Consider the following 27448-nt stretch of genomic DNA (forward strand, 5'->3'; position numbering starts at 1 on the left):
TGGGAAAATCCGTTTCCTTGCCATTTCCAGTGTCTGGAGGTCACCTGGCATTTCAAGGCTCATGGTCCCTTCCTCCATCTTCAGGGCCAGCAGCATACTATTTCCAAATCTCTCTCTCTGACTTCTGGTTCCATCACCACGTCTCCCTTTTCTGACCCTGACCCTCCTGCCTCCTCGTAAGGACCTTCGTGAATATGTTAAACCACCTGGATAATCCAAGGTCACCTTCCCATCTCAATATCCCTAACTTAAACACATCTCCAAAGGCCCTTCTGCCTTGTAACGTAATTTACTTAACAGGTTTTGGGGGAACAAGATGTGGTCCATCTTTGGGGGAGGGCATTATTCTGCCCACCACAAAATGTGAAGATATGGGGGCAGATGCAGAATACCACTTAGAAGACTTTTCACAGCTACAGATTAGTACCATTCACAATCAGCAGTTTAGAGAGGCCCCAAAAAATGTAAATGGGAAGTGGCCAGAGGGTGGAATTTTTTCTTGACATGGTAGGCCACAGCTCTGGGAAGGAGGTCAGAAACTGCCTTATCATTGAGGTGAAACAAAAACTGGACATGGGATGCTAGCTCTGGTAAGTAGCTCCATTATACATAGGACAGAACATCTAGAAAATAAATTCACATGTTGAGAATGCACACCACCTGGCCTCCTCCCCATGCCCTTCAGGGTGGTGACGTGGTAGTACAAACATATTTCAACCAATTTTAGACTTGAGAAGGGGATTTTAAATAATATCTGTAGACAAAGAAGGCATCCAGTGAGAATCTACCTAACCTGTCATGGACAAAATATCAGAATTGAGTAAACCTTTGTTTAAAGAAACATAAATGGCCAACACTGGACTGCAGAAATACAAGCCTGGAACCCAGGGAAAAGAGCCTAGAACAAAAAAAGGGAGCAGAGCATGCAGAGAGACAGAGTAACCGAACACTTAGAGGAAAAAGGTTAGATGAAAAAGAGTATCTGCTTTATTCTCACACCAGATTGGATTTTTATTTTTTTTTAATTTTTTTAATATTTATTTGGCTGCTCCAGGTTTAAGTTGCGGCATGTGGGATCTAGTTCCTTGACCAGGTATTGAACTCAGGCACCCTGCACTGGGAGCCTGGAGTCTTAACCACTGGACCACCAGGGAAGTCCCAGATTGGATTTTTAAAATCACAGATTTTGTAAAGTATGCTAAAAAATGATAAAAACAAAAACGATAAAAGAGACCTGGATAAAAGGCAGGCAAAAATATAAAGATTCCAGGATAAGACAGGGAAATAACATAAGGAGACAAATAATGCAACAGAAGATTTAAAAAACTGAATTAGAAGCAGTGAAGAATAGAATCAACACTATAAAAATCTGAACCAACTACAGAGAGGAAAAACTTGAGAAGCCTTTTGAGGCTGTAGAGGCAAAAGCAAAAAAAAATTAAAATGATGACAGAAAGATATGTGGAGGACAAAGAATAGAGATCTAACACAGACGTCAGGAGAAAAGAAATTACCAAAGAAAAGAACAAACACATTAGTAATCAAAGACATGAGACATGAAAACTTTTCTGATGCAAAGATAGAACTGCATCTGCTTATTAAAGAGCTCATTATATGCCATACAACATTAAACTATAGAGCCCAACATCTAAACAAATCCTCATATAATTTGAAATTCAAGATTTAAGAAGTTGTAAGTTACCCATGCTGTATGCGGGGGTGGGGGCGGGGCGGGGGGGCGGGGAAGTAAACCTACAAAAGAAGAAAAGTAAGACTTCTCTTCATTTTTTCCTAACCATTAATGCAATGGAATAATAGCTATTGTTTTAAAGGGGAAAAAAGTTGACCTAAGTTAAGTTGCCATTCATGTGCAAGGGCAAAATAAGAACACTTTCAAAACACAAGTGTTCAGATAGCAGCCATGAAGAATGTCATTGATATATTGTTTAATGAAAAGAACAAAGTAAAGAAGAGAATGTGTACCACACTATCATTTTGATCATATATGTATATACGTTTATAAATACATTTCAATGGGCATAGAAGTGGTATAAAAAGACAAATATCGAATTGTTAACAGTGGTTATCCCTAGATCATGACTTTTGCCTACATATTTTTGTGAATTGTTTGATTCTTTTGCATATATTATATATATATATATATATATACACATTACTGTATTTTACAAAAATCACCTTAATTTTTAAAAAGCCTTCATGTTATCTTTGCTGGGAAAAATTCTATAATGTCACATCTAAATAACAAATGAGTCAAAGTAAAGAACATAAAAATGGGAAAGCCACAGAATAAACAGACTAAAAACTGAGCACTGAAAACATTTAAAATAAATTTGAAATAATTATAAATTTAGAAACAAAATGCAATTGTGTGAAAAAGAAAATACATATTGTAAGCAGTCCTAATTTCTACATTTTAAATATAGGATAGTCAACTGACTTTCTTCCCCCCTTTCATTCTTGATGTAGATCCTTAGAGAAGATTATGTCATGTTTTTCAAAAACTCAGTCCCACTTAAAATGAGTATTTTTCAGATCACCAAAAAACGAAGGCAACTTTTGTCCCCAAACTATGTATGTGTGTATGTATGTATACGTGTGTGTGCGTATATATATAAAAACAAGGATTTTTTTTTTAAAAAAAGCACAAAACAAGAAGCATATACTATATGATTCCAATAGTATTAAAGGAAAAGAATACACACGTATAAGCATGGGGGAGGGGGGCGGAGACTGAAAGGACACATACGAAACCTTAACACTAGCTAATTTTAGGTGGTAGTTTGTAGGTGATTTTTATTTTCCTGTGCTTTTCTATATTTTCTATTTAAAATGTTTGCATAATTATGTGTACAACAAGCAACTTGCCAAAACTGTCATTTAAGAAATGGACAAGCCAATGGTTTCAAAAGTTGGACAGTTTAAATCCCATCTTTAGCCTCAGTTATGTATTAATGACAGTTTCCTGGGATCCTACATCCAGACAGAAAGCAAAGGTGACTGCAAGAATGAATGGGATATGATTGTGAGATGTCTAACATCATCCCCAGTGGCTCAGAGGTAAAGAATCTGCGTGCAATGCAGGAGAAATGGCGACATGGGTTCGATCCCTGAGTCAGGAAGATCTGCTGGAGAAGGAAATGGCAACCCACTCCAGTGTTCTTGCCTGGAAAATTTCACGGACAGAGAAGCCTGGTGGCTACAGTCCATGGGGTTGCAAAAGGGTCAGACACAACTGAGGGGACTAAACAACATCACCTTATAATACAATCTATATTTCTTAATCAAGCTTAAAAGTTGCCCCAGCATTAACTTGTTGGAAAGTTCTTCACTGAGTTCTTCGGTTAGATAACGTAACATGGGAATGAAGACACAGAAGATCACACAAGTTAACCTACCTGGGGAAGCTAGAATGAGGATAGCTTACATCTACTTATGACATAAATGATTTGATTCCCATTAAAGGCTAGAGCTTTAGAGCCTAAGAAAAGAAATAGCCTGTCACTAAATAAATCCTTGTTCAGTACTACCTATAGCTATACAGTCACATGCATGTTTTTTAGATAATTAAGCTTTTTTGATATTGACTAACATATATAACATGAACTCAACATGTTTCTCCTAAAATAATTTCCTTTTTACCACTTCTCCTATCTGCCCACAGGGTTACTGGGGTTTCAGTGAGGAAATATGTGTAAAGAGCTTAGCACGCCTGGAACCTGACCAGTTGACTGCAAAATCTTAAACTTACTATTATTATGGTTTGATTACTTTTCCAATCACTTATGCTTATTCAGTATAATGCAGCAAAAAGGACACAGGGTTTTATTTATCCTTTTAAAACTTGTTCTTACGGAAATTTTCATATATGTATAAAAGTAGAATACTATTAATATAATAAACTCCATGTACCCACCCGACGCAAAGAGTTGACTCACTGGAAGAGACCCTGATGCTGGGAAAGGTTGAAGGCAAATGGAGAAAGGGGTGGCAGAGGATGAAATGGTTAGATAGCATCACCGACTCAATGGACATGAATTTGAGCAAACTCCAGGAGACAGTTAAGGACAAGGAAGCCTGGGGTGTTGCAGTCTATGGGACTGAAAAGACATACAATTTAGCAACTGAACAACAACAAAAACCCGTTTTTCAGATTTAATCATGATCAACAGTTGGCCTTTTTTTCCCTATCTACAGTCCTATCCACTTTCCTTCCTCCCCAGATTATTTTGAAGCAAATCCTAGATGTCAAATCATTCATAAGAATATGATATTCTGAAGTCATACAGACAAGGATTCTAAACTTTACTTAGCTATATGACCCTGGGTAAGATAATAAACCTGTGAATTAAGGTGCCGAGCAGCCACTCATGAACTTAACATCACTTTCTCCTAGCTGGCTCTAGTGTTCAACGTCTGTGGTATTTCTGTCTACATGTAGCCAGCTCCGCTCTGTTGCTTTTACCCTAACCCATACTCTTTATCTCACTTTTGAAAAATCCCAACAGCCACCTGTTTTCTCAACCTCCTGTTCATCCCATGCCTGGGTTTTCTATTACAGCTTGTTTCTTTTAGGCAGAATATTAATCCTGAAAGATGTTCAGCAAATCAAAAAGATCAAGGGTGAAGCAAGTTTGGGAAGGGTAGCAAAGGCTATCCTTCTTGCAATGTACACTACATTAGAAGCTCCAAGAAGTCCTGCAGTAACAGTTTCTAATACTGTTACTCTAATTTACATGATTATGGAACTTTTTTTCACCTAACTATTAAGAACCTATAAAACTAGAGTTTCTTGGAATATGCTTGGGAAATACAGTGATCGGTTAATGCCAAATCAGGGCTCCTTGAGCAATGCCTCTTTAACTATACATGCAAATTAACTTGTTTGCTTGTCACATCTTTGTGTGTGCCACAAGTTCTCTCCCAAACTAGGTGAGCGTTTGCCTTGTATGTCCGGAGCTCTCTTGCTGTGTACACAGGAGTGGTGTAGGTCTGCTCAGTGAGCACCTGTCTAGTGAACATCCAGGCTGAACCAAACGTGACCACTCTCAACCACAATGAAATTCTCATGTTGCCGCTACCAAGTCCTTGAGATACTTTACATTTCTTAGTTGTGAACACCAGAAGCTGGAGAAGATGTCTGTCTTCTTCAGATATCCAAAAGGTCAAGAGTTCCTGAAGAGTCCCCCATATCAATACTGATCTTCCAGGTCAGCGGTGGAGATGTTTCATAAGAGCTGATCATCATTCTTCGCTCCTTTCTTGAGCCTCGGTTGTCTCTTTTATAAAATGAAGGTATTAATACCTACTTGGTGGGCACTTTGTGTGGACTTAAATACTGGACAGAAGTAGCTTGTCCAGGGACTGACACATGCTAGATATTTAAGAGATGTTATTTTTCTCTGCCATGGAGAGAAAGAGAGAAAAGGGCAAAGGAAGGTATGTAGCATCTTACATAGGGTACACCTTACATAGGGAAGACCTCTCCAACCAAGATGGCATTGAGAAGGGCGTGAGAGGGCAACACAGTGCTCTGGGGACAGGGTGTCCCAGGCTACGAGGAAAGCAAGTGCAAAGACCCTGAGTGTGCGGCTGGTCTGAGGAACAGCAAGGATGCCAACATGACTAGGGCGTACTGGGTACAAGCAGAGTAGCAGGAGCTGCACCAGAGAGCTCAGAGAGAAGGGACATGATATTACTGATGCTTTAAAGAGATCACTCTGGGCTTTCCAGGTGGTCTAGTGGTTAAGAATTCACCAGCCATATAGCAACATGAATCAGCCACAGGTATATGTTATGTCCCCTCCCTCTGGAACCTCTCTTCCAAACCAACACAATATTGTAAAGCAATTATCCTCCAAATAAAAATAAATAAATTTAAATTAAAAGAAAAAAAGAATTTGCCTGCCAACACAGGGGACATGGGTTCAATCCCTGGTCCAGGAGGATCCCACGTGCCAGGGAGCAACGAAGCCTGTGCACTACAACTACCGAGCCAGGGCTCTAGAGCCCAGGAGCTGCAATCACTGAAGCCCACGCGCCTGGAGCTGTGCTCCGCAACCAGAGGAGCCGCTGCAACGAGAAGCCTGCGCACTGCAACCGGAGAGAGCCGGTGTGCGGCAACGAAGAGCCAGCGCGACCAAATATAAAATAAATAAATAAAAATAAAGAGATCATACTGTGCTGGAAATAGACTGGAGAGCAGGAGGGAGGAGCTAGAGAAACTAGTCAGAAGGCATTTCACTGAATTGAACTAGGGTGCAGTGGTAAGAAAGCACTGTATGTGTTTATTTTGAAGGTAAAGAAGACCTGGACTGCTGACAGATTAGATATGGAGGTGTGAGAAGAGAGGAGCCAAGAATAACCCCAAGAATTTTGACATGAGTAGCCCCAAAGTCAAAGCTGCCATTTACCAAGATGCGAAGACTGAAGACAGATCAGGTTTGAAGGAGAAGGAAATTCAGAAGTCTGGATTTGGAGATGTTGCATCATTAGACATGCCTATTTCACAGTCCTTGAAGTGGAGACTACCTTCAGACTACCTCTGTCTCAGTGAGCTGCGACTGCCCCGGGCAGCCTGTGACTCACGACCACAGGCTGAGGGCGCGGACCACGGGCTTTGTGTTCTTCTTGCCAGTCGTGTACTTACCACATGCTGTTGTATATCATCTACTGTACCAGACAAATGTATCATATGCTCACACTAAAGCTGGGAGATGGATTTCCCTGGTAATCCAGGGGTTAGGACTCCGCACTTCCACTGCACGAGGCACGGGTTCAACTACTGGTAGGGGAACTAAGATTCCACATGCCACACAGTGAAAGGCTTAGCAAATCTAAAGCTGGTTAGGACTCCTTCTGTGTTCTTCACTGAAAGACAGTTAACTCAAAAGCCAATTTCCAAAAGCAACCTCCAGAGTCAAGACCACCCTACTATGATCACAGAACAGGACGTACTAGGTTTCCCCTGGCCCAAGTTGCAGTTGCCCAGTTTCTCTTCCAACTGAGCATCTTCCATAAAGTCTGCACTGTGTTAGCTGTCCTCAGCCTCACACACGACAACTCCCTGTTAGTATTCCCTTCGGAGACTAGAACAGCAGGACTTTATTCCAACTTTTTGCTGGAAAAACACAAAATGAGTATTCCTCTAGAGAGAGAAAGGTTCTCACATTCCCAATATTAGTCATTAACTGCATTTAAACTCCATTGATATGTCAATGTTCAGACCTTTATCTGTTTATATAAATTTAACCAAAGGGAATATATGAAAAAAATTCTACTATAAGGAATCACTTCACTTATTATAGTAGTTCAAAAATTCAGGACAGTCCCTTGATTCAATAAAGCAAAGACTGGTTAAAGAAATCTTCGTATAGAAATGAATACTAAGTGATCCTCAAACATGATTCCATTTAAGAATACATTAAAAGATACAAGTGAAAAAAGCAGATTACAGGGACCTCCCTGGTGGTCCAGTGGCTATGACTCCACACTTCCAATGCAGGGGGCCAGAGTTTGATCCCTGGTCAGGGAACTAGATCCCACATGCCTCAACTTAAGATTCCTCACGCCACAACTAAGACCCAGTGCAGCCAAATAAATATTTAAAAGCAGAGTACAAATAACATGAATAATATGATCCCTAGTTGTGTTAAAAAAAAAAAAAGAAAAGTTTGTGCATATACTGGAAGTTAAATATGATTGTATATAATCAGAAAAAATAACAGTTGTATTACCACTGGGTAAAGGAGTTGTGGATACATTTTTTTCCTTTTTACTTGTCTACAAGGAACACAGATCCTTTTTTCACAAAGATGAATTAAAAAAGTTACATATTCAACATAAAATCTCTCATATTTGTAGTTTATGTTTGGATTTTAGCTTTTACTATCTGACATTAAAATAACGACAAAAAAATCTACCTGCCTTTCTATACATACTTCATCTAGCTCAAAAGCTTTCCTTCTGAGAAGCCACTTGTGGGACTGTCCCCAAAAGGCTCTCCCCTAGGGGACGTGATGCCAACAATTCTGCACAGGGGTCAGTCACAGGGATCCCCTGCTTGGCAGAGGAGACCCTGCTCCAGGGCGTCTGTGGGCGCGACTTCCCCAGCCCAGCAACTGCCGCACGGGAATGGGAAGTGGAAAGGACGGCTCTACTCCCCACACCTGGCCGCAGACCCAAATGTTGAGCAGAGACTAAGAGCTCCACAGTCCCCACCAGGGCAACAGGCAATGGGCTTTGTTTTCTATAAACAGACAGACAAGGAGAAAGTTCAGGTTAAAACGCGGTCCTCAGAGAAGAAAAATAGAAACCAGGCAGCGGGGAATGCTTCATATTCCTAAAAGCTTTTTTTGTAAGTTAACACATGGTGTCTGCTTCTCTCTAGTCACCTATTTATCACTCTCCTCCTTAGAGAAGGGAAAAAGCCCTGGCTGTTTTCCTAGTGCAGAGTTTTGCGGCTGGGGGGAAGGATGAAAGGGGGGAGGAAGGAGGGTGCCTTAAGCATGATGCAAACCATTTGGAGCTGAGTGAGAGCACTGCCAACACAAGCTGCACTATTTAAACAAGTGAGGAAATGATCGTATATACAACATGCCAGCGAGCGCACACACACACCAAAGGAAGTCGAGAGGGCTTTTTTTTTTTTTTTCAGGACATGGAGCTGGATGTCAGCGGCTAAAAGGTCGATATTTTCCCTTAACACCCTCCTCAATGACTTAATCATGTTCCGTTTGCACAGAAAACTTCCCAAGAATAAAAAAGTCTGGAGAATTGAGAGGAGGGGTGAACGGGGGAGGGATGTTTGGCCTGGGGCTGACCTTATCCGAGGTTTTCTCCACGTAGCAGGGGTCCTGAGGGGCAGCCAGCAAGGGGACAAAGCCCGAGAGAAGCCGATCCTCTTCCAGGATGAGGAGGGTGAGGTCATCATCCGGGTCCTTGTACAGTGGCACCTCAGACTGATTCACCGCAGTCAGTATGTTACAGAAGTCAGCCAGCGTCGACCACACATCCACAGCAACCCTGCGAGAAAGGAGGGAAGACGAGAAGAGCAGCTCTAGAGAGGGACCAGTTCAAGCCGTCTAAGCACTTGTGGGCAGGGACATGCTTGTGGCAAATGCCGTCTACGGCTGGCATCTGCCAGGAAATCTAACCCAAAGAGCTCGGAGACAAAACTGCGCCCGTGGCAGTAATCTGGTGGGTGGGTGTGTGTCCATCTCTGCAAAGTTGAAATTGATTAGGGGGACGCTTTTAATACTAACCAGAAAGGAAAAAGAATTTAGAGAATCAGTTGCCTAATGCAGGTCCTGTCACCTTTCCAGACAGTGTGCCTGAGACACTTACTCAAACATTCAAGACAACCAGTGCCTGAGGCGGCTCCCAGAATTCCCCTGCTTCTGTCCAGCCAAGTATATGCCACACAGACAGCAACACCATGCCAATCTCTCCTCCTCCTACACAGCCAGAGGGACCAGACACACCAGGCAACAAGTCACGTGGTTGTTGCCTCCCACCCCAGTCCTCTACAGTGGTTTAGAGAGCTCTTCCTATAGGTAAGGAGGAAAACAATCAAACACACCCAACAAAAACCTCATTCCTGGCCTGCCAAGATCCTCCTGGGAAGGAAAAGCCACCCAAGCATTTCAGCAAGTGAATGACATCAGTACTGTCTCAGCCACCACTCTCCCCCTCTTCTCCCTCACCAGTGGAAGGTAACGTACAGGGTGACCAACTCTTCTGGTTTGCCTGGGACTGTCCCAGTTTTAGCACTGAAAGTACCAAGTCGCCAGAAAACCCTCAGTCTTGGGCAAACTGGGTTGGCTGCTCACCCCTGATCTCGTATCACCAGGTCCTGGTCGAACATGGTAAGAACTCCTGAAAAGGCAAAGTCCGGCTCGCCCCAGTTCAAACTTCAGAGCCAAATTAGAAAAAGGAGGTTCATTTCTCTGACACTGTCATTTGTCAAAACTCTCCTGTGGCTCACATCCCTGCTTTGGTGGGTGGTAAGGATCCTTAGAGCTTTCTTTTTTCGTCTGTATGGGACACAGCTCTAAAAGCCAAACTGTGGTCAGATTGGGGACCCGCCAAGTCTATAGGCCCTAGGCTGTACAGGACTTGGCTTTCTTTTCCAGAAGGCTACCTTAACCAGGTGTCTGGAACAGGCAAGTGCCCTATGGATGCTAAGCTGTACTCTAAAAGGAGTGAGCTGCACAGAATAACAAAGAAAAGCTTTACAATGAGGCTCAAGAAATGGAGTGGCAAGAGGCGAGAAGCAGAAGAGAGCTATAAGAGCAAGCTCCATCCTGGAATCTTCCCAGAGGAGTCACTGCGCATGAGCCAGATCTGCCAGGGAGGGGCCTCAGAACTGAGGAAACTGTTTCTCCCAGAGACGGGGAGCTTTGGGGCGATGGCAGAAGAGAGGGCATTCAAGGGCCATGGCACTGAAGGTGATGCTGGGGGAGAGAGGGGAGTGGAGGTGTGAGGACTCCTTGCCTGGATCCAGGTGGAAGGAGCCTGCACTGGTTTATTTACTGAAATCGCTGCACGAGGAAAAGGCCATGAAATGAAACATCTTGTTTTCAAGAGTGTCCTGGGAACCAGGCGGAACACAGCTCCATTAATCACACAACAGCACATAATCAACACACGTGTACCGCACAATGACTCGCCTCCCAGGCTTTGCCCAGGAACAAGAATGTGTTTGGGAAGAATCACCGGAGGGGCGAGAGCTTTCTAAAGCCTCTCTCTCTGCACAGACACCGACGACCGGACTCATTCACAAAGCTCCATCTTTTGGCTCGGCTGAGTTTGGCTGTCAGAAATGTTTAAATATGGAAAAAAATAAACAGTTGCAACACGTTTCTGTGCGGAGATCTGCCTGAGCCCCTTTGTGATGTAATGGGAAACGCGGCATTCAGGCTACCAGCTGTAGAATAAACAGAACTTGGAGGGTTAAAAGGAACTGAACTTTCCACGACCCCATCTGCAGAGAAGAAAATAATAAGAGGAATGATGCACTGCCCCACAGCTCTGATAGTTTATCCTCCGGTCCCGGCTGCAGAGACAAGCACCGGATGTGATAGGGCCGCTCAGGGCCGCCTCCGAGGTTAGCGCTGCCCATGGGAGACGCACAGGGAGGCTCTTCCAGCTCCCCGCTTCCTCCCCCTGTGCCCTGCTGGCCACTTGAGCCCACTGCCTGAGTCTGATCCCACAGCAGTGGTGAGCTCCGGCCAACAGGCACTGCTCGGCTGCAGAGCAGCAATTTGGAAAATAAACAGGAAAGACGACAGCGAGAAGGAAGAAGGTGAAAAGTCTCCCAGCTGAATTCTTGGCTTGGGGGCCTTGGTTGGTGCTGTGCAGGTCAAGGCTGCTTCAGGAACTACTTGGGGGCAGGGGGAGGTGGTGGTGGTGTGGGCAGCAGCATCTCATGCCAGGGAGAGGCGGCAGAAAATTACCCATGGCTGCCACAATGGGAGGCCCCACATCCCTCTCTCGTTCTCCCACCCCTACCATCTTGGATCCAAGATGAAGAAATATGTGGTACCATGTGGTTCTCATTACCATGCTCCCTGTCCCTAAGGCTCAGATAAACCAAAACGGACTCCTCCCAGAGACTGCTGGCCACCATGAGGGACCCCTGCCCACATCTGCCTTTCGCCCATTACCACCCACCTTGTGCCCAAACCTGGAGACTCACTGCAGAAATGCAGTGGATGGGAGTTCCAACCCTAGTATTGATTTGTAAACAGCAGCTGATGCCAAAAGACAAAGCAAGTGTCCTGAGTTCCCAACCCCGAAACGTCAAGGGGCCCAAGGGGCCAAGCTAGACTGAGCTGAACCAAGGGAATAAATACACAAAATGCTCCCAGGAAAGGTCATTTCTGTCTGGATCCCTCCAGACGGGTGTACGAGTCTAGTGGCTACTTTCTTCTGGTATCGCAGTGGGGCTGCTCCAGATCACTTCATAGCTCATTGCTAGTCCTCTCCTTCCTCACTGAGCCCCATAAACACAACAACTGATCAGGTGCCCATGGACCATACGGTGACTCCCCACAGAGGGTGGGGGAGAAGGGAATGTCAGGAAACTAATACTAAAAGGAAGAAGTACTTTGAAAAACTAGGTGAGATGTCTGAACTCAAACTTAAGATGTCTGCAAGGGGATGAGGTAATTCCTGGAACCTGGGCAACGTCACCTCAGCTTACCCTGCTCGGGCCTCTGGGCTGAGAGGTCAGTCCCGTGGGTGAACACAGAGCTTCCTGTCTGAGTAGAAGGGGAAAAGTTAGCCTTTTCCTGCTCTAGTCTTTATCCCAGCTGGGAGTGCCTTCCAACCTTCACCCCACTGCAGCCCTTGAATGCTAGGGATTCAAGGTTGGCCCGGGCCAAGGGGCCCAATGTCCAATTCTGGTGGCTGTGAGGAACTTTACACCGCTCCCATTCTTCTAGAAATGCTTAGGAAATGACTCCCCAGGAGAGTTTCCAGACATGCTCAAGGCACCAGTGGTTCTAAATGGACCCTTCTAGGGCGCTATCTGCTTGGGCAAATCCCTCTGGTTTGTTCTGGTCCCAGCTCATATTTGGGGAAAGCTCCCAGAGTCCAAAAAAATCTTCCCCCCAAACAGACACAAGGCAGCCAGAGAACATGAAACTGCATGTGAGTCTGTTTATGGCTTTCAGAATGGCGGCAAGGGAGCCTCTCAGGCAACTGTGATGTGACTGGTGAGCAGGGATCGGCGGCTGCAGGGTGACCCAGTGGTCCAACCCCGCAGAACACACCACACACCGGGAAAGCAGACCTCTGGCTGGAATCTGCACACCAGATCCTAGCTTGGGACCGACCAGCAGTGGCTAGTTAGAGGTATGCACTCAGGACCAAGGCTTGCTCACTTCCCTACAGACAGGCATTCACTTACTCCACCAGGAAAGGAAAAAAATAAGAGTTAATTTACTTTTTATTGCCTCAGAATTCCAAGGTTTAATGTAGCTGTCAGTTTGAGTGCGGTGCAGCTGCCGGCCGATACAATGCAGCCCAGGCCAGCCCAGGTGACTAGGGAAACACATTTCACAGAAATGAACCAATGCACACTCTTGGCCGGTTGTTTGGGGGGATATTGACTCGGGGACTCAGATTAACCCTTCGGGCTGGGGTTAGTTCTGCAAATAGCATTTGAAAAGCAGCTTCGGTACAAGGAACCAAGAAGCCCTGATCTCAGGTGGACCAGTGGGTTTCTGGTTTCTTCAATTTTGGCATTTCCTCATATGACATGCCACTCAACTACAATGAGCTCAGAAGATTCAGGTGTGAGATGTGCGAGGCAAGTTATACCACAGAGATCTATCAGGCTCCTTCCTAAACTTCAGAAAGGAAGGCAGATCTGCTGGTTTTATAGGGAGCAGGTCAGGTATGAACTTTTCTAACTCCACCCGAGGCCAGGACGACAGTTCAGAGAATGGAGGACGAAGGCCCCACTGGGGCTCAGGCCATCCTTCTGGCAAGTCTGAGGAGGACTGAGCCCTCACACACCCCTTCATATTTTTACTGGGGGAACAGGCTGACTGGTGATTAATATCAAGTACAATGACCCCATGTTACAAGCCTGCAGGGGCCTGTGGAGGTGGCCATTTCCTGTGTAATACCAGCTTGTTTAAACACTAACATTCAAACGCCACAGCTGCAGAACAAACCCGGAAAGAGCTGAGTGAGAAGAAGCCCTGCATTGTGTTTTGGAGCTATGGAAGATCAGAGAAGCAGTACAGATGGGAAACGAGTTGGGTCTTCGGTTCCTGGGGTGAGGAGCTCTGGAAACATGGCTAAGATGGCACAGAAGCCAGGCACAAGAAAACTGAAAAAGAGATGGTCTGTGGACTATAGCCACAAAGGGGAAAGACTAAAGGCCACAGCAAGAGAAATGCTCTTAAGATATGTTATATCCTCTTTTTAAAACTTGTTTGCTGACGGACCATTGTATTCTAGCCCACAACCCTCCACGCGCAGGACACCCCCCACCCCCCACCCAACTGGAGGAAATGAGCAGGTAATAGCAGAAATGGACTTGAATGCAACAGTCTGGTAGAGTCAAAAGAACAGTACCTGGGCTTGAAATAGCTTGGTAAGCCCCTTGGAAAGCCAACTCTGTTCTCAGTGGGCTGAGGCTCCGGTTCTGGTCTCAGGCTAGGCAGCTCGGCAGGATGAGGCAGACCCTGGGAGGGGGTGGGGGAGATCTATACAGCTCTCTCTGAGACTCAGTAACCACAGTGTATCTTCCAGATACCACCATGATATAAACAGGAGACAACGTTATCAGGGCTCTCACTGCTCTAGGAGTTAAGACATGGGCGGCCAGATACCATCCTCTGAGAACGTCACTGTTTATTAGGTGACCACTGAGAACTACGAGACTCAGTTAAAGAAGATCCTTTCTGCCTTTCTAATTCACACAAACAAGTCAACCTGGGCCCTTGGAAGAGTGCCCGCTGAAATTAATTCTGCCCAATAGGGCAAAATCAATCTGCAGCCCAGTCACCCTGCACTTCTCTGAGAACATAAACTTCATGTTCTCAGCAGTGCAGCTGGAGCCCTATGGCCAACAGCAGGTCACGGTAACCTCATTCCAGGATTTCTCAAGTACCTCTCCTGTGCCTCCCTCAACCTCTCTCTAGGTCAGCGCCTTATTCGACTTCAGTTCTCCCAAGCTACGCTCAAACGTATGGCCTCGGTCGCATGACGATGGTGTGTTAAACCCATCAGCACTGTGTTTGGGAAAGAGTGGTCCCCAGGGGACCTCGACATCTCCACGGCCTGAGTGGATTCCTCGGTGGCCTCCCTGGTGCGGATTCTCACGGTTCCGGCCTCTCTGAATTCTGAGCTGTAACCACTCCAACACGTCTTCTCAGTTTAGCACACACTGGACCCAAATAACCTCAGCCTGGAGCTGGAAAGTACTCTCCCGGGGTCAGCGGCTGTACCCTGCTGGGGTCAGACTGGAGCCTTGGGCCAACACCCCTTCCTCTCACAAGAAGTCCTGAGGGAGGAGGTGGGGGGCGGGGGACGGCGGCTCCTGCCGTGGGAGAGATCACGTGTGCCCCACACTCAGCACTTGGAGGAAGAGGAACCCCCTGGTGCCAGGCTAGAGTGCTGACGCCCCAACCCGGAGCCAGGGAGACTGGGTGGGGAGCCAGGGTAGCAAAGGGGCTTCCCACAGTCACCACCACTTCCTTCAGGGAAGTGCTGATGGACTAGTACTTAGTGACCTCCTAAAATGCCCTTCTGGGAAGACGTATTAAGCGTCCTTGAAGGGGTGCCGACTAGGCTTGGGATTAGTTCTTACTTCAGAGCTGCCCTATGAGGGTGAGCGAACGAGCTTCTTTTTAACTCAGGAATGTCTATCTCGTCTACAGGGTCAGCACAGGCGGGCTCCCTGCGGAAATTAGCTTACTGCATGCTCCCTCCATGTCCCCACGTCTCCCGAGGTGATGGCACCTCAGGGGGCTCCCTCCAGGTCATTTCCAGCATGCTCTGTAGACTACACAAGACAAGCCATGGAAAAGCAGCAAGTCCAGGAATTTCTGGAGGTTTTTTTTTTTTTTTTTTTTAACAGTACTCCAATCCAACAGTGTGATAAATGCATCCGAGCTACAATTAGGAAGATATATAGCATCAGAATGCGAAGGTCTGGGCAGCCTGGTGAAGCGCGGGCTCTCCAGAGCCCCGGCTATGTTTCCCATTATGTAACCCTGGTCATGGGCAGACAGCCAGACTCCAAATGAAAAAGAGACTCTGGCTTGGCACCGGTTCTATTTTCCTATCCTCATTCGGGGTCAGCGCAGTGTCATACAGCTGCAGAGAAAGCTCCGGGGATTAAACCTGGGAAAGCCTCCAAGACCAGGACCTGGGTTCAAGTACCAGCTGAAAGCAATAAACCAACTGCCACAGCTGGGCTAGGTTTGGATGTTCTCAAAGTCCCCTGACTCTTTCACTTACTGAGAACTAGAGATCAAGATGAGGGAAGATTTGGCTTTGGCGGAGCCTCTGAAATGAGGTAGGTTGTCCCACTGCCCTCGCCTTGCCAAAGGTCCTGGGATGCAAGGGGGCTACGCGTGGGCTCGCGGAAGCCCGTCGCTCTGCTCCTCTCCACCACCTGACGTTCACAACGGCCTCATGCTCCCTGGGCATGAGAGTCGGGAGTGGCTGCCCCTCCCCTCTCATGAAAGCCCTGGCACAGAATCTGTGCTCCCCACTCCTCCTCCAACCCCCAACATGTGAATGGCCCCTCCAAACACTGTGATCTGTTCTAAACAGACCAAAGCACTCTACACTGCCTTTTACAGTGGCTCAAGGCAACTTTCCACACCCTGCTACAATCCTCCATACCCAAATCTTGGGTACAAAGACATCCCATTACAACTCCTAACAGACACGAATGGGAAGTCAACGTGCACACGTGCCAACGCCAGCCTACCAAGTGCTGCTGTGTGCAGAGGCACAGATGGCTCTGAAGCCCTGCCCCTGTCACTCGGCAGCATCGGGGAAGTCCTGTCACCATCAGGACGAGTGCACCATGTGTGCCCAAGTGGCTCCTGTGAGGAACAGTCAACGTGACCAGAAAGAGGAGGAATATGGGCCAGGAGGAGAGAACCAGGGAGACCTCATGATGTGGTTTAGAATTCCCCTGAGAAGGTGGAGGATGCTTCGCAGTGACTGACTGTGCAAGGAACGATGGTAACACAATGAAAGGCAGAAGGGGAATGAAGGAACAAGATTAATCAAGGGTCCAAATGTGTCAAGGAGACAATGTGGGAGTAGGCATTTCTGGAGGAGAAGAAAACTGAAGCATAGGCTTTCTGGTCACCTTAGTTTAGGATCAATGAGGAATCTGACTTTGCAGAAAACATATGCAGGCACAGACTAATGAAAATACACAAAGGAGAGGTGTTAGGTGGAAGCGATTTCGTTCCTACTCTCTTGAGAACATTCCCAGACCTTCCAAAGTCAAGAGCAGCATAGGGACCTAGTGTGTCAGAGGGATGGATTTCTATTCTGACATCTACAGAACTATCTGGAGTATGTTATGCCTCACAGCCTTAAAAGAAAAAGGTTCCACAGTATGGAAGATCAGTGGATGGGAGATGTCATTTTGTAACCTAGAGAAGAACCACCAGACCCTGCCAATCCCTCAACTATAGCATCCATTCAGTGAGTGTTAGGCAGTTTACATGAGAAACCAGAAAGAAGGGAGGTAAATTCTTACTCCACTTTTCCACAGCTTGGATCTGAAGGCTATGAGGTGGGGTGATGGTCAGACCAGGTCTGCTTCGTCCAGTGGCACCAGCCCTCAAACCACTGTACCTTGTGGTCAGGCCCCGGGATAGCAGGGCCCCTCCTCTATGCTTAAACTTGCATTCCAAAGACAACCAGCCGCTGATTCTGACTGCAAAGGCAGACAGTGCAGGAAGGACTCTATTCTCTACCACACTGACTTTTCCAGCCTAGTCTGTACCCATCAAACAGTAAGTTAACAGCTATAGGAACTTGTTTACTAAGCCATCAGATTCATATTATTTGGTCAGATTTGCTATCCCTGTGAAGGAAAGTCTGGAAAGACTGAGCAAATTTGATTGACATGTCCCAGCCCCCTCTGCCTCTCTGTGGCCTTGGAGGTGAAGGCCAGTTGGGGGTGGATGTAGCCTGGACCACGTGCCCGGCTGCAGACTGAGCCCTTGCCCAAAGATGGGCAGCAGCTCGCATGAGCCGGCAACGGTCCATTTGCTCCAGCATCCATAGAGAAAACAGACTCAGCACCTCGAGCAAATGAGGCCCAGCACTTCCTGTGTGAGCTTTCCATTTCCTCGGCCAAACAAAAGCCAAGAGGGTGGGAGAGGGAGCAGGGGTGAAGGGAGACAGGTCGTAGCAGAGAGCTTAGCCAGCCTGATGGCCAGGATATGGGGAAACAACCTGGGTGGACCACACCTAAGGCTGTGTGGTGGAGTGACCCAGGGAAGGCCCACGCTCCAGGAGCAGATAGTCTGCCTCCCCCCAGGCCAAGGGAAAGTGAGGAAGACACTGTGACCCCTGCACATGCTCAGAAGCAGTGGCTGGAGATACTTGGTGAGCAAGAGTCCTTCCTTGTCAATTTCTTTCCAGAACTGCAAACTGCCTAGTCGGCACTGCAGATTAATGGCCTGAAAAGTCAGAGGCTGACATGTTAACTCTTCAGGGATCACTGCTGAGAACCGGCTGCCCCAAGCCAGATCAGCCTGTTCCTTTGTGTGTCCACAGCTGACCAGCTCAGGGTTCAACTCTGGCTCACGGGTCCTCAGCCTGGAGTGCATCCTGGAAACTTAAAGAGGGGTCACAGGAAAGATGCAGAGATTTGTTTGGTGCTGTGAGCGTCACCCACAGGGTTACAGAGCCAGAGTTGGGGGGTCCTGGGGAGGGCGGGCTGAATGGTCCAGGGGTGGCTTCCTGGGGTGAGGAGCAAGGGAGAAATATGAGGAAGGAAAGGCAAGAATGAATCAGGCTCCAGAGTCCACACGGAAAGGTCAGTTAACTGCTGGCCAGAAACCTCTGCTGCAGAAACCTGTGTGTGTCACCTAGAAGCCTGGAGACTCCCATGGCATGGCTGGCCCACAGCCGAGAGAAGCACCCCTGCCCACTCCCTAGAAATGTAATGTGCCATCCCAGCCATCCATCTTCCTCCTTCCAGTACTCTCCCCCTCCCAGGGAAGAGCACTAGACAATAATGAGAAGACAGTGAGCGTGGATGCTTGCTCCCGAACACACACGTATATGCCCAACACAGAGCCTGAAAGAGCTGTGAGTGTACTACACCTGCCAGAGACCACAATACAGCCAATGGCAGAGGGAGGGATGGGAGGAGGGGAGAAAGGGAGACAGAAAGGTCGGACAGAGAGACATGCCGAGGGAGAGACCAAGATAGGAAAAGAGAAAGAATAAGGGAGAGAGATGGACAGTCAACAGAGCTGACCAGAAACAGGCGCCTGGGTGCACACGCATTAGGATGCTCTTAGGCAAACACAAACACACACATACAGGGTGACCCGAACACACAGAAGAACAAGATACATAGGAACATGGATATAGAGCAGGAGCCGGCAAACCTTCTCTGTAACGGGACAGACGGTAAGTGCTGTTGGTTCTGCAGCCCGTATGGTCTCTGTCACAACTGCTCAGCCCTATTACTGCAGTGCAAGAGCAGCCGTGGACAGCGGGTAAACAAACAAGCATGGCTGTATTCCAATAAAGCTTTATGGACCCTGAAAAGGGGCTTTCATATACTTTCTGCAAGTCGTGAAGTCTCATACTTTTGATCTTTCTCTCAACCATTTAAAAATGTAAACCATTCTTAGCTCACGGGCCACAGCTTACTGACCCCTGATACAGACACACACAAACAGCAGGGAGGGAGGCAGGAGAAGAGGCAGGCGGGAACAAGCTGAGACGGGCAGGAGGAACAGACAGAGGCAGGTGGATGGACACAGGAAGACCCACATATAGAGAAAACTACCCCCCGCCCCCAACAGAGAGACCTAAACTGACACACAGAGACACACTCAGACAAATACGGACAGGGACACAGGCAGGCCAGGGCACAGACGCTCAGGAACATATATAAACACTCCCACGGGACACAGCCCCATAGAGAGAGACACGGGCAGGACCAAAGCAGAGATGGACTGACATGCGCCCAGACGTATATATGAACACAGAGACATGGCATCACACACACAGTCAAACAGATTGCTCATGGGGGACACAGGAACCCTGCAGAGACCCACACATGAAGACAGAGACCCAGACACCAATGTGGACACAGCACGTGGACACACACACATGCACAGACATGGAAAGGCACACCAAAAGAGCCTTTGATAGACAACCCCCCCCCCCACACACATTAATACAAAAAAACCCTCACCATCAGACACACACAATCAGACCCAAACAGGCACACACAGAGCTACAACTCGCACACTGCTACGAACCCAAGAAATCGCTCTATATGGCTGCGCAACAACATGAATGCACTGTAGACTTAAAAATGGTTAAGATGGCAAACTGTCGTATATATTTTTTACTGCAATTTTTATAACAGAGAGAAAAAAGTCATATGGACACACAAAGAGATCTACATAGACACACCCAGCAGACACACATTTTCCCCACACCAACATCCAGAGACAGGGAGACGAGGTGGGATGTGCTGTGGGGGATGGGGATGAAGTGAGTGGGAAAGCGATGTATGCTCTCACCCCCAACATACACCAGAGCATCATGAGAGGGAGGCGGGGAGACAGAGTGTGCAGGGCAGCATGAGAAGCAGCAAGGGCCTGAGAGATGCACGGCGATGGACGAAAAGGGAGAGAAGGAGAGGGTCTCACACAATGAAACCCACCCAGACCTGGGAGGCAGCTGCAGAGATGGTGAGCATGAGCAGTGCACAGTGAAAACTCGCAAGATCAAGGGCAAGGGCAAGGAGCACAACAGAGCAAGCCACGACGTGAGAGAGAGAGACTGAGAGGAGGAGGAGGAATGGACCAGGGAGCAGGCAGAAACCACCTGACACCTCAGGGGCCCTGGGAGGTGTTCATGGAAGGAGAACACCCAAGTTCCAATGGAGAGGGGAGACACAGGTCAGCAGGCCACAGGAGGGGGGCTGTGGGAACATGGGCGGGCAGGGCTGACTCACTGTGAGGGCAGGTCCAGGGAGGTGGGCGGAGGGTTCCAGGTGTCTGGGTAGCCGAGCATCCAGTCTGACCAGACCTTCACACTGGGGAGCAGTTCCTTCAGGTCCGGGACAAAGGAGGACACCTTGATGTCATCTTGATCCTCCTCCCCCTCAGAAGAGGACAGCTGAGCTGCAGAGGCAAAGAGTAAGAGCTGGGCCTAGATCTGCAGTGGCCCCGTGTGTGGCCTGGGGCGCTGGGATGGCAGCCAGCTCCCAGGGAAGGGAGACCACGTCCACAGGACAGCTGGGCCCAGAAGCGAAGGACAAGTGCCAGCACCTAAGAGGATTCTGAAAAGCAGGACAAAGAGAGAACCAGTGCACTGGGTCTGCCCTGCACACAGCTGCCTGTGCTCCACCTGTGGCCTGGGGACAGGGTCGCCACCCTGGCCTCCAGCCTCCCACCCACACCCACTCTGGCCTTCCTTCAGCACAGCACTGACATGGCACCAGGGCTCCTGCTCAAATGGAACAACCCGAATTTGATGGTAAGGAAGTATCAGAGAAACCCAAACAGTGGGGCGGTCTATAAGATAAATGTCCTGCACACTTCAAAACTGTCAGGAGCACGAAGAACAAAGGAACACTCAGAAACCATCCATGTTGAAGGAGACTATAAAGAGTCTTGACATCTAAATGCAACATCTGATCCTAGAGTGGATCCTAGACCAGAAAGAAATATTTTTTTAGGACAACTGATACAAACTCAGTAAGGTCTGTAGAGTCAATAATAGTACTGTATCAACGCTGGCTTCCTGACTGTGATAACAGTACTGTCATGTAAGAGAAGATCCTTGAGACTAGGAAATACACAGTCAAGTATCTGGTGTGGGAAGGGGCAGGGCAGGGAAGCTACCATGTCTGCAACTTACAATCAAATGGTTCACAAAAAAAATAATATGTATATGTGTGTGTATGGAAAGAGAGATAACTTAAAGCAAGTGTGGTAAAATGTTAACAATTAGGGAGTCTGGGTGAGGGTAAGTAAGAGAGTATTATTTCCGAAACTTTTCTGTAAATTTCAGATTCTCTCCAATTAACCTCCCTCCCTCTAAATAGGCGGCCCCAGTGGCTAGAGGCACTCCCATAAGGCTGATGTGGCTGGGGAACAACAGAGGGGCCTCACTACTCATCACAGCTGATCCAGAAGCTGGAGGGAAGGTATACCCTTCAGCCCTGCCTTACACAGCCCAGAAGTCAGACTTGGAATTCTAAGGGCAGACTTAAAGGACATGGGGACACTGCTCAAAGCAAGGGCTAGAAAAAACCCCTGATCTGGTCCAGTAAGTCTCCTGCAGATGGTTGGTCCACGGCAGTTATGGCCCCTACCAGGTACCAAACAAAGAGGGACATACAGAAAGAGGGGGAAACCAAAACATCAATTATGAACATCAAGGAAAACTCATTTTTCAAGTTGCGTGAACACACAGCAGTTGAGAGGTACAGTGAAAATCCTGTTGAAAGAGAAGAGAGACAGGATGAAAGAAGTCTCCTCTCCTTTCCACAAAACGGAAGGAGGGCCAGAGAGGAAGTGGGACTAGCCAGGTAGGCAAAAGGAAGAGGGCACGCTGGCAAGAGGGAGCCCGGAGTAGAGGGAGAAGACACAGAGAACGCAGCGTGGCCTCCTGAGTGTGTCTGGACAGGACCCAGGAGCTGGCAGGTCCACCAGCCAGGGGCCCGCGTCTGCTTACCTTTGGCCGACTCCTTCAGTAAGTAGGTGCAGCGTCGCACCAGGAGAGAAAACATGGCCAGGCCCAGGGCTGCAGCCTGCTCCTGGATCACAGAGCGACACTCCTCCGAGAAGCAGTCTGGGGAGGGGAAAGGCAAGTCCATCAGTGTCCTGGGGGCTCAGGGCTCTTCTCCCTACCTCATCAGGCGGAAGTCCTTGGTCGTGTCACTGAGTTCCTTTTCCTCACCTGAGCCTGGGGCTGGAAGATTCCCACTCTCAAAGGGCAGTCAAAAGGTTAAATAAAGTATCGTATGTGAAGCACTCACCAGGATGCCTGGCATGTGGTAAGTGCCCGATATGGTTATTATAGGGCTCCCTGGTATAAATTCTGTTTCGCACCACTTCCCCCAGGTGCACAGTCGGAGCCCAAACTGCATGCTCTCTGCTGATGACATGAATCCACAGTTAACAGGAAGTCATATTAACCCAGTCTCTCTAATGTATAGATGGCAGGAATACAGTCACCAATTAAGATCAGAAAAACACAAATTTAGAAGTCATTTTCTTGAAGCACCACCCTTTGATTCCAGCCTTACCTTCTCTCTGTTCCTCCTCCTCAGGGAACACACTTAGAAATAATATATGTTTCACTGAATGAGTCAAATTTTATAAAGGACAGTGCCTGGCACATAATAAGCACTTAATTAAGTATTAGCTTTAATTTTCACCTATTCATTCCTCTAGAGCTAAGAAATAAACCTGGCTTCCGACACTAGCAGTCTATGCCCCTCACTTCCTGAGCCTGACCAACTTCCTTCCCGCTGTGGGTCAGGGAAAGGAGCGAGCTTGGCGGTGGCCAGGCCTATCCTTTAGCAGGAGCTACAAGCACACACACCTTCAAACCACTGTCCGTACCCACTCCCTGTCAGCGGCCCTCCCTGATGGTCACCTCCTCCAGCCCTGAGAGAAACAGGTGACAAGCAGAAGGCAGCAGGCCATGCTGCAGCCCCGGGGGAGGAGACCCCTATATGTGCAGGAGGCAGAATCAATGGCCAGGCTCGCTTGCTCTGGCAGCAGCTGATCTTTTAATTCCTCCTGTAATACGGGAGAACTCTCGGAATCTCCAAGTGTTAAAAGCATAATGAGCTGCACGTCTGATCTCTGTCCCTGCTTGCATTTTAACCTCGGAAGTCAAGAGGGAGCCCTCTTGCCTCTCCCCTCATTGACACTCGGCTTTTCAATGGGGCCTAATTGAAGTCTTTACTCCAGGAGATGCTACACAACCACAGTTATTCCTAACCGTCTTGGCCACAGGAGCAAACATGACTGGAGTATGCAAAGCCAGCCCCAAACCACTTTAGAAAGCCCTGGGGGTGAGAAGGAACAGGCTGCTGCTCAGAAGGTCCCAACATATGACTAGCATCAGTGTAGCAACTCTTCTCTTGTGGTTTTCCCACCAGCCTGCCAGATGCCCAATGGTCCCAAATGTCACCCTCGAACTTTCCAATTCAACTGTGGCAGGCAGTAAGGAAGTGGTAACAATCCATGTGATTAGAATAGATTGCCAGCCTCCCTCCTTCTTCTGGTAAGGCCCTAAACCTCTGCTAGAGAGACAGGAAACGAGCGTCCAAGGACCAAGCAGAGGGAGGATGGACAGCTGGGAAGGGGGAGACATGTAAGCCATCCCAAGGATATCTGCCAGCTTCTCCCCTCCATGCTCACAACAGGCAACGGCACTGTCCGAATCACCCTGGCCCAGTCCAGGCCCCTGCCCAGCACTGCCAGCAGCCTGCCTCTAAATAGCAACAAAGCCCAGAATGGGAGAATAAGGCTAGTTAGGAGAGGATGAGTGGAGGCCACATCCTGGCGGATGACACAGTGAGTACACATTAGCGTCCCCTCATCAACTGAACATCTTAGGCAGAAGTTGTTGTTTAGTTGCTAAGTTGTGTTAGACTCTTTGTGACCATGACCCCGTGGACTGCAGCCCATCAGGCTCCTCTGTCCATGGGAACTCCTGGGCCCAGGCAGAAGTTACCTGCACATAGAAGGCCCTCAGAAGAGATGGAAGTGGGTATCTGAGCTCCAAGGACTGACAGAAGCCCAGGACTACAACAAGACACTCTCATCAGCCTTGATAAAGATAAGACAGGGTGAAGAGAGATGACTTTCACCAAGACCATTTCTATTTTTATGATAAATGGCAGCCTTGGGTTAGACTCCTTCTCAAAGTGCACAAGGCGAAGGCTCAAGGGGAGAACCAACTACTTAGGAATGACGACCCTGAGGCCTCTGGGGAGTCCAGCCTGGCTCCTTTTTAAGCCTCCTACAGGAAGGTCTGGGGACCAGGTGAAGGAGCAACAACTGGAGCCTCTTTGCTATGTCTGGAAGGGACTGACCACCTCAGGGCTGCGGCTGAAAGGCAGCCGCATGACGGCTCCGCTCCTGGCCATGGTTACATCACCTCACCCTTCACCCTTCACCCCTCCTTCTCCCCAGAAAGGGCCTGACAGCACTCCCTGCTGTGTTTGGGTCTGAAGGATGGGGAGGTATTAATACAAATTAGTACGCTGTCATGTGCTGATCACGCAGGTGGTGATACCACAGTTATCTCTGGGGGTCAGAATGCCTGGGTCTTGGTCAGCTCTGCACATAGAACACTTCTGGAAGGCCTGCCCTCCTCCACGGCTCAGTGGTACATAAGCACATACTGAGCACCTACACATACAAAGTTACAAATAAAACAGGGTCCCTGCAATCTTAGGACCTTCCAAATGGGTTATTTATTACACCCAAGTAACCATGGTGACTCAGATCCCGTGACTCCAGTGAGAAATATATTAAGTGCTATGGTATCTTCAGGAGATGCTATCTGCCTCACTTAGGTTTCTGTGGGCTAGAATCTATAAGATGCCAGTCCTTGAGAAGGACCCACTTGGTGCAAGTGAGCAGGAAAGCAGCATCCAGGGTCCCAGGCCCACCCATCCCAGGTGAGGCCTAGGAAACTGGCCCCACCCTCACAGAGGCCCATATATATCCCTGGAGGGGGCTGGGCCAGGGCAACAAGTGATGTGGGGTGGGGAAGGAAAAAGCATTGTTCGCCTTGGTATTTGCCTGGGTTCCTCTGGCTTTGTGTCAGGTGGCTGGAGCCTGACAGGAGCTGAGGAACTCATTAACATTGTGAAACGGCCTTTCCCCTTCTTTCCAAAAGCAGGCCTGTTCAAGGGGGTAGGGGGAAGCTTCTGGCTGAGGAAGTCAGACAGAAATGTCTCGTACCAGAGAGTCACCTGAAGTCTGAACCCCTCCCACACGCTCTCAGAGGGGCAGGTGACTGCAGCTCCCGCCACTCCTCTGGCCAAATACCTGCTCAAGCAGAAACACTCTTCTCGCTCCTATTAACGGAGAGACCTTCTCATTTTTCTGAGAACATATTCATGGAAAACATAAACCAACTGTCGTCAAAGTTGTATGAAATCAGGAAATGGAGCGGCCGGGAGAAGGCTGCCATGTGGCCGGATGTTATGTATTTCTAATTAGTGCTATACATCTTTCAACAGCAAGTGTCCTTCTGCTGGGAAACACAACACACTGCCCTTGTTATTGTAACTGTCAGAGAAGTGCTTAAACAGATAATCTCCAGGAAAAGTGATAAACACGGCCCCTCTCCCACCCGTGTGTGCACGACGGTGCTGCCAAAGCAAAGCTGTGCTTGACGGCTCCAGGATGGCAGAACGGTGTCCTGCAGGAAATGGGAGCAAGGCGGGAGGGGGGAGAGGGGAGCGGCGCGGAGGCGAGGCAGGCCCACCTGCCCGGACCCGTGGAGCCCGGCCAAGGGACCGCAGTTCAGAACCATCACTTCTGATCGGTTCCTGGGTCAGGGGGAGATCTGGAGGAAATCAGATGAGCAGGGCTGAGGTTTGGCTGGTCACGGAATAATCTGGCAGCAACGGACAAGCAGAGTTTGCCTGGTGCACATAGCCAACTTCCTAGCAAGAGAATGAGAGGAGTAATGAAGAGAAGACACAGTACAGATGACACATAAGTCTGATACCCCCACGGCCACAGAGGGCATTCGGAGGGCACTGGGGTCCACTCGCCATTCCAGCAGAGAGGATCAACTCAGCGGCTTCACTAACAGCCAGAGAAAAATGCAGGCAAGACCACTTATTCACTGATTCCGTCCCCACCGGCTCCTCCCAGAGAGAGGAAATGAATGGTCAGTCACCTCCAAACTAACACCACCTGGAGGCGATTTGTTGGCTCTTATCTTTCAGACATGAGGCTGCTTTTCTCATGAGTCAGTCACCAGTCAGACACAGAGCTGGCACTGCTCCTGAGCAGCCCACCAAAACCTCCTCGTCTACAGGAAGTGGGCAGTGAGAGCATCTTTCGACCGCGGCTGCTTGAGCCACAGTTCCCTGTGGCAGCTGCTGGCTGACAGGGAGGTGGAAGAGGCAGTCGCGTTTATAGGAACCAGACAAAAACCTCACAGCAAAAGCAGAGATGTCCACGCCATCAGGGCATCATTTTATTCCCCAGGGAATAAAACTCATCATTTGAGAGAATGGTGAATGAGTCAGAGAAGTCAGGCACCAATACAGCCAAGCAAACTATATTCATGCACAGTGGCAGAATGCAGGCTGACTGGGGAGAAGGCAATCCAGGACGCATCCCTGACTTAAAATCTATCCGAGACAAGACAGAGGAACATGGGAGGGAAAGTGTCTTCTCTCAGAGACCCTACTATCCTTCTGGATTTTCTAGGATTATAAACTAACTTTCTCTTAGCAAGCGGGTAGGTGTCGGGACAAAGGAAATCCCAACCTCCCGACCAAGTGACCTCTCCCATTGACTCCACAGTTGTTGATTTGGTCCAATTGTGGAGGATACAATGGAAAACAGGATACTGTCCATGAGAAGATGATATTCTAATGAGGAAGACAAGAATACTACACAGACAGCCAAATAACTGTAATTCAAGACCATATATTACGGCATTCCATAAGGAAGGGGGAAAT

General features: G+C 48.2%; 1 protein-coding gene across 3 annotated transcripts in view; it reads right to left on the reverse strand.

Moving 5' to 3' along the window:
* SMG6 (SMG6 nonsense mediated mRNA decay factor) overlaps window positions 1–27448 on the reverse strand; it is a 194606-nt gene that overhangs the window by 81985 nt on the left and 85173 nt on the right. For all 3 annotated transcript variants that reach the window (XM_061143085.1, XM_061143086.1, XM_061143084.1), the window contains exons 11-13: window positions 22453–22569; window positions 20726–20894; window positions 8841–9042 (exon numbers count right to left, since the gene is read on the reverse strand). In XM_061143085.1, the coding sequence (XP_060999068.1) occupies window positions 8841–9042; window positions 20726–20894; window positions 22453–22569 (488 nt within the window). The remainder of the gene's footprint in view (window positions 1–8840; window positions 9043–20725; window positions 20895–22452; window positions 22570–27448) is intronic.

Source organism: Dama dama, chromosome 5 (assembly GCF_033118175.1).
Source record: "Dama dama isolate Ldn47 chromosome 5, ASM3311817v1, whole genome shotgun sequence".
NCBI classification, from domain to species: domain Eukaryota; kingdom Metazoa; phylum Chordata; class Mammalia; order Artiodactyla; family Cervidae; genus Dama; species Dama dama.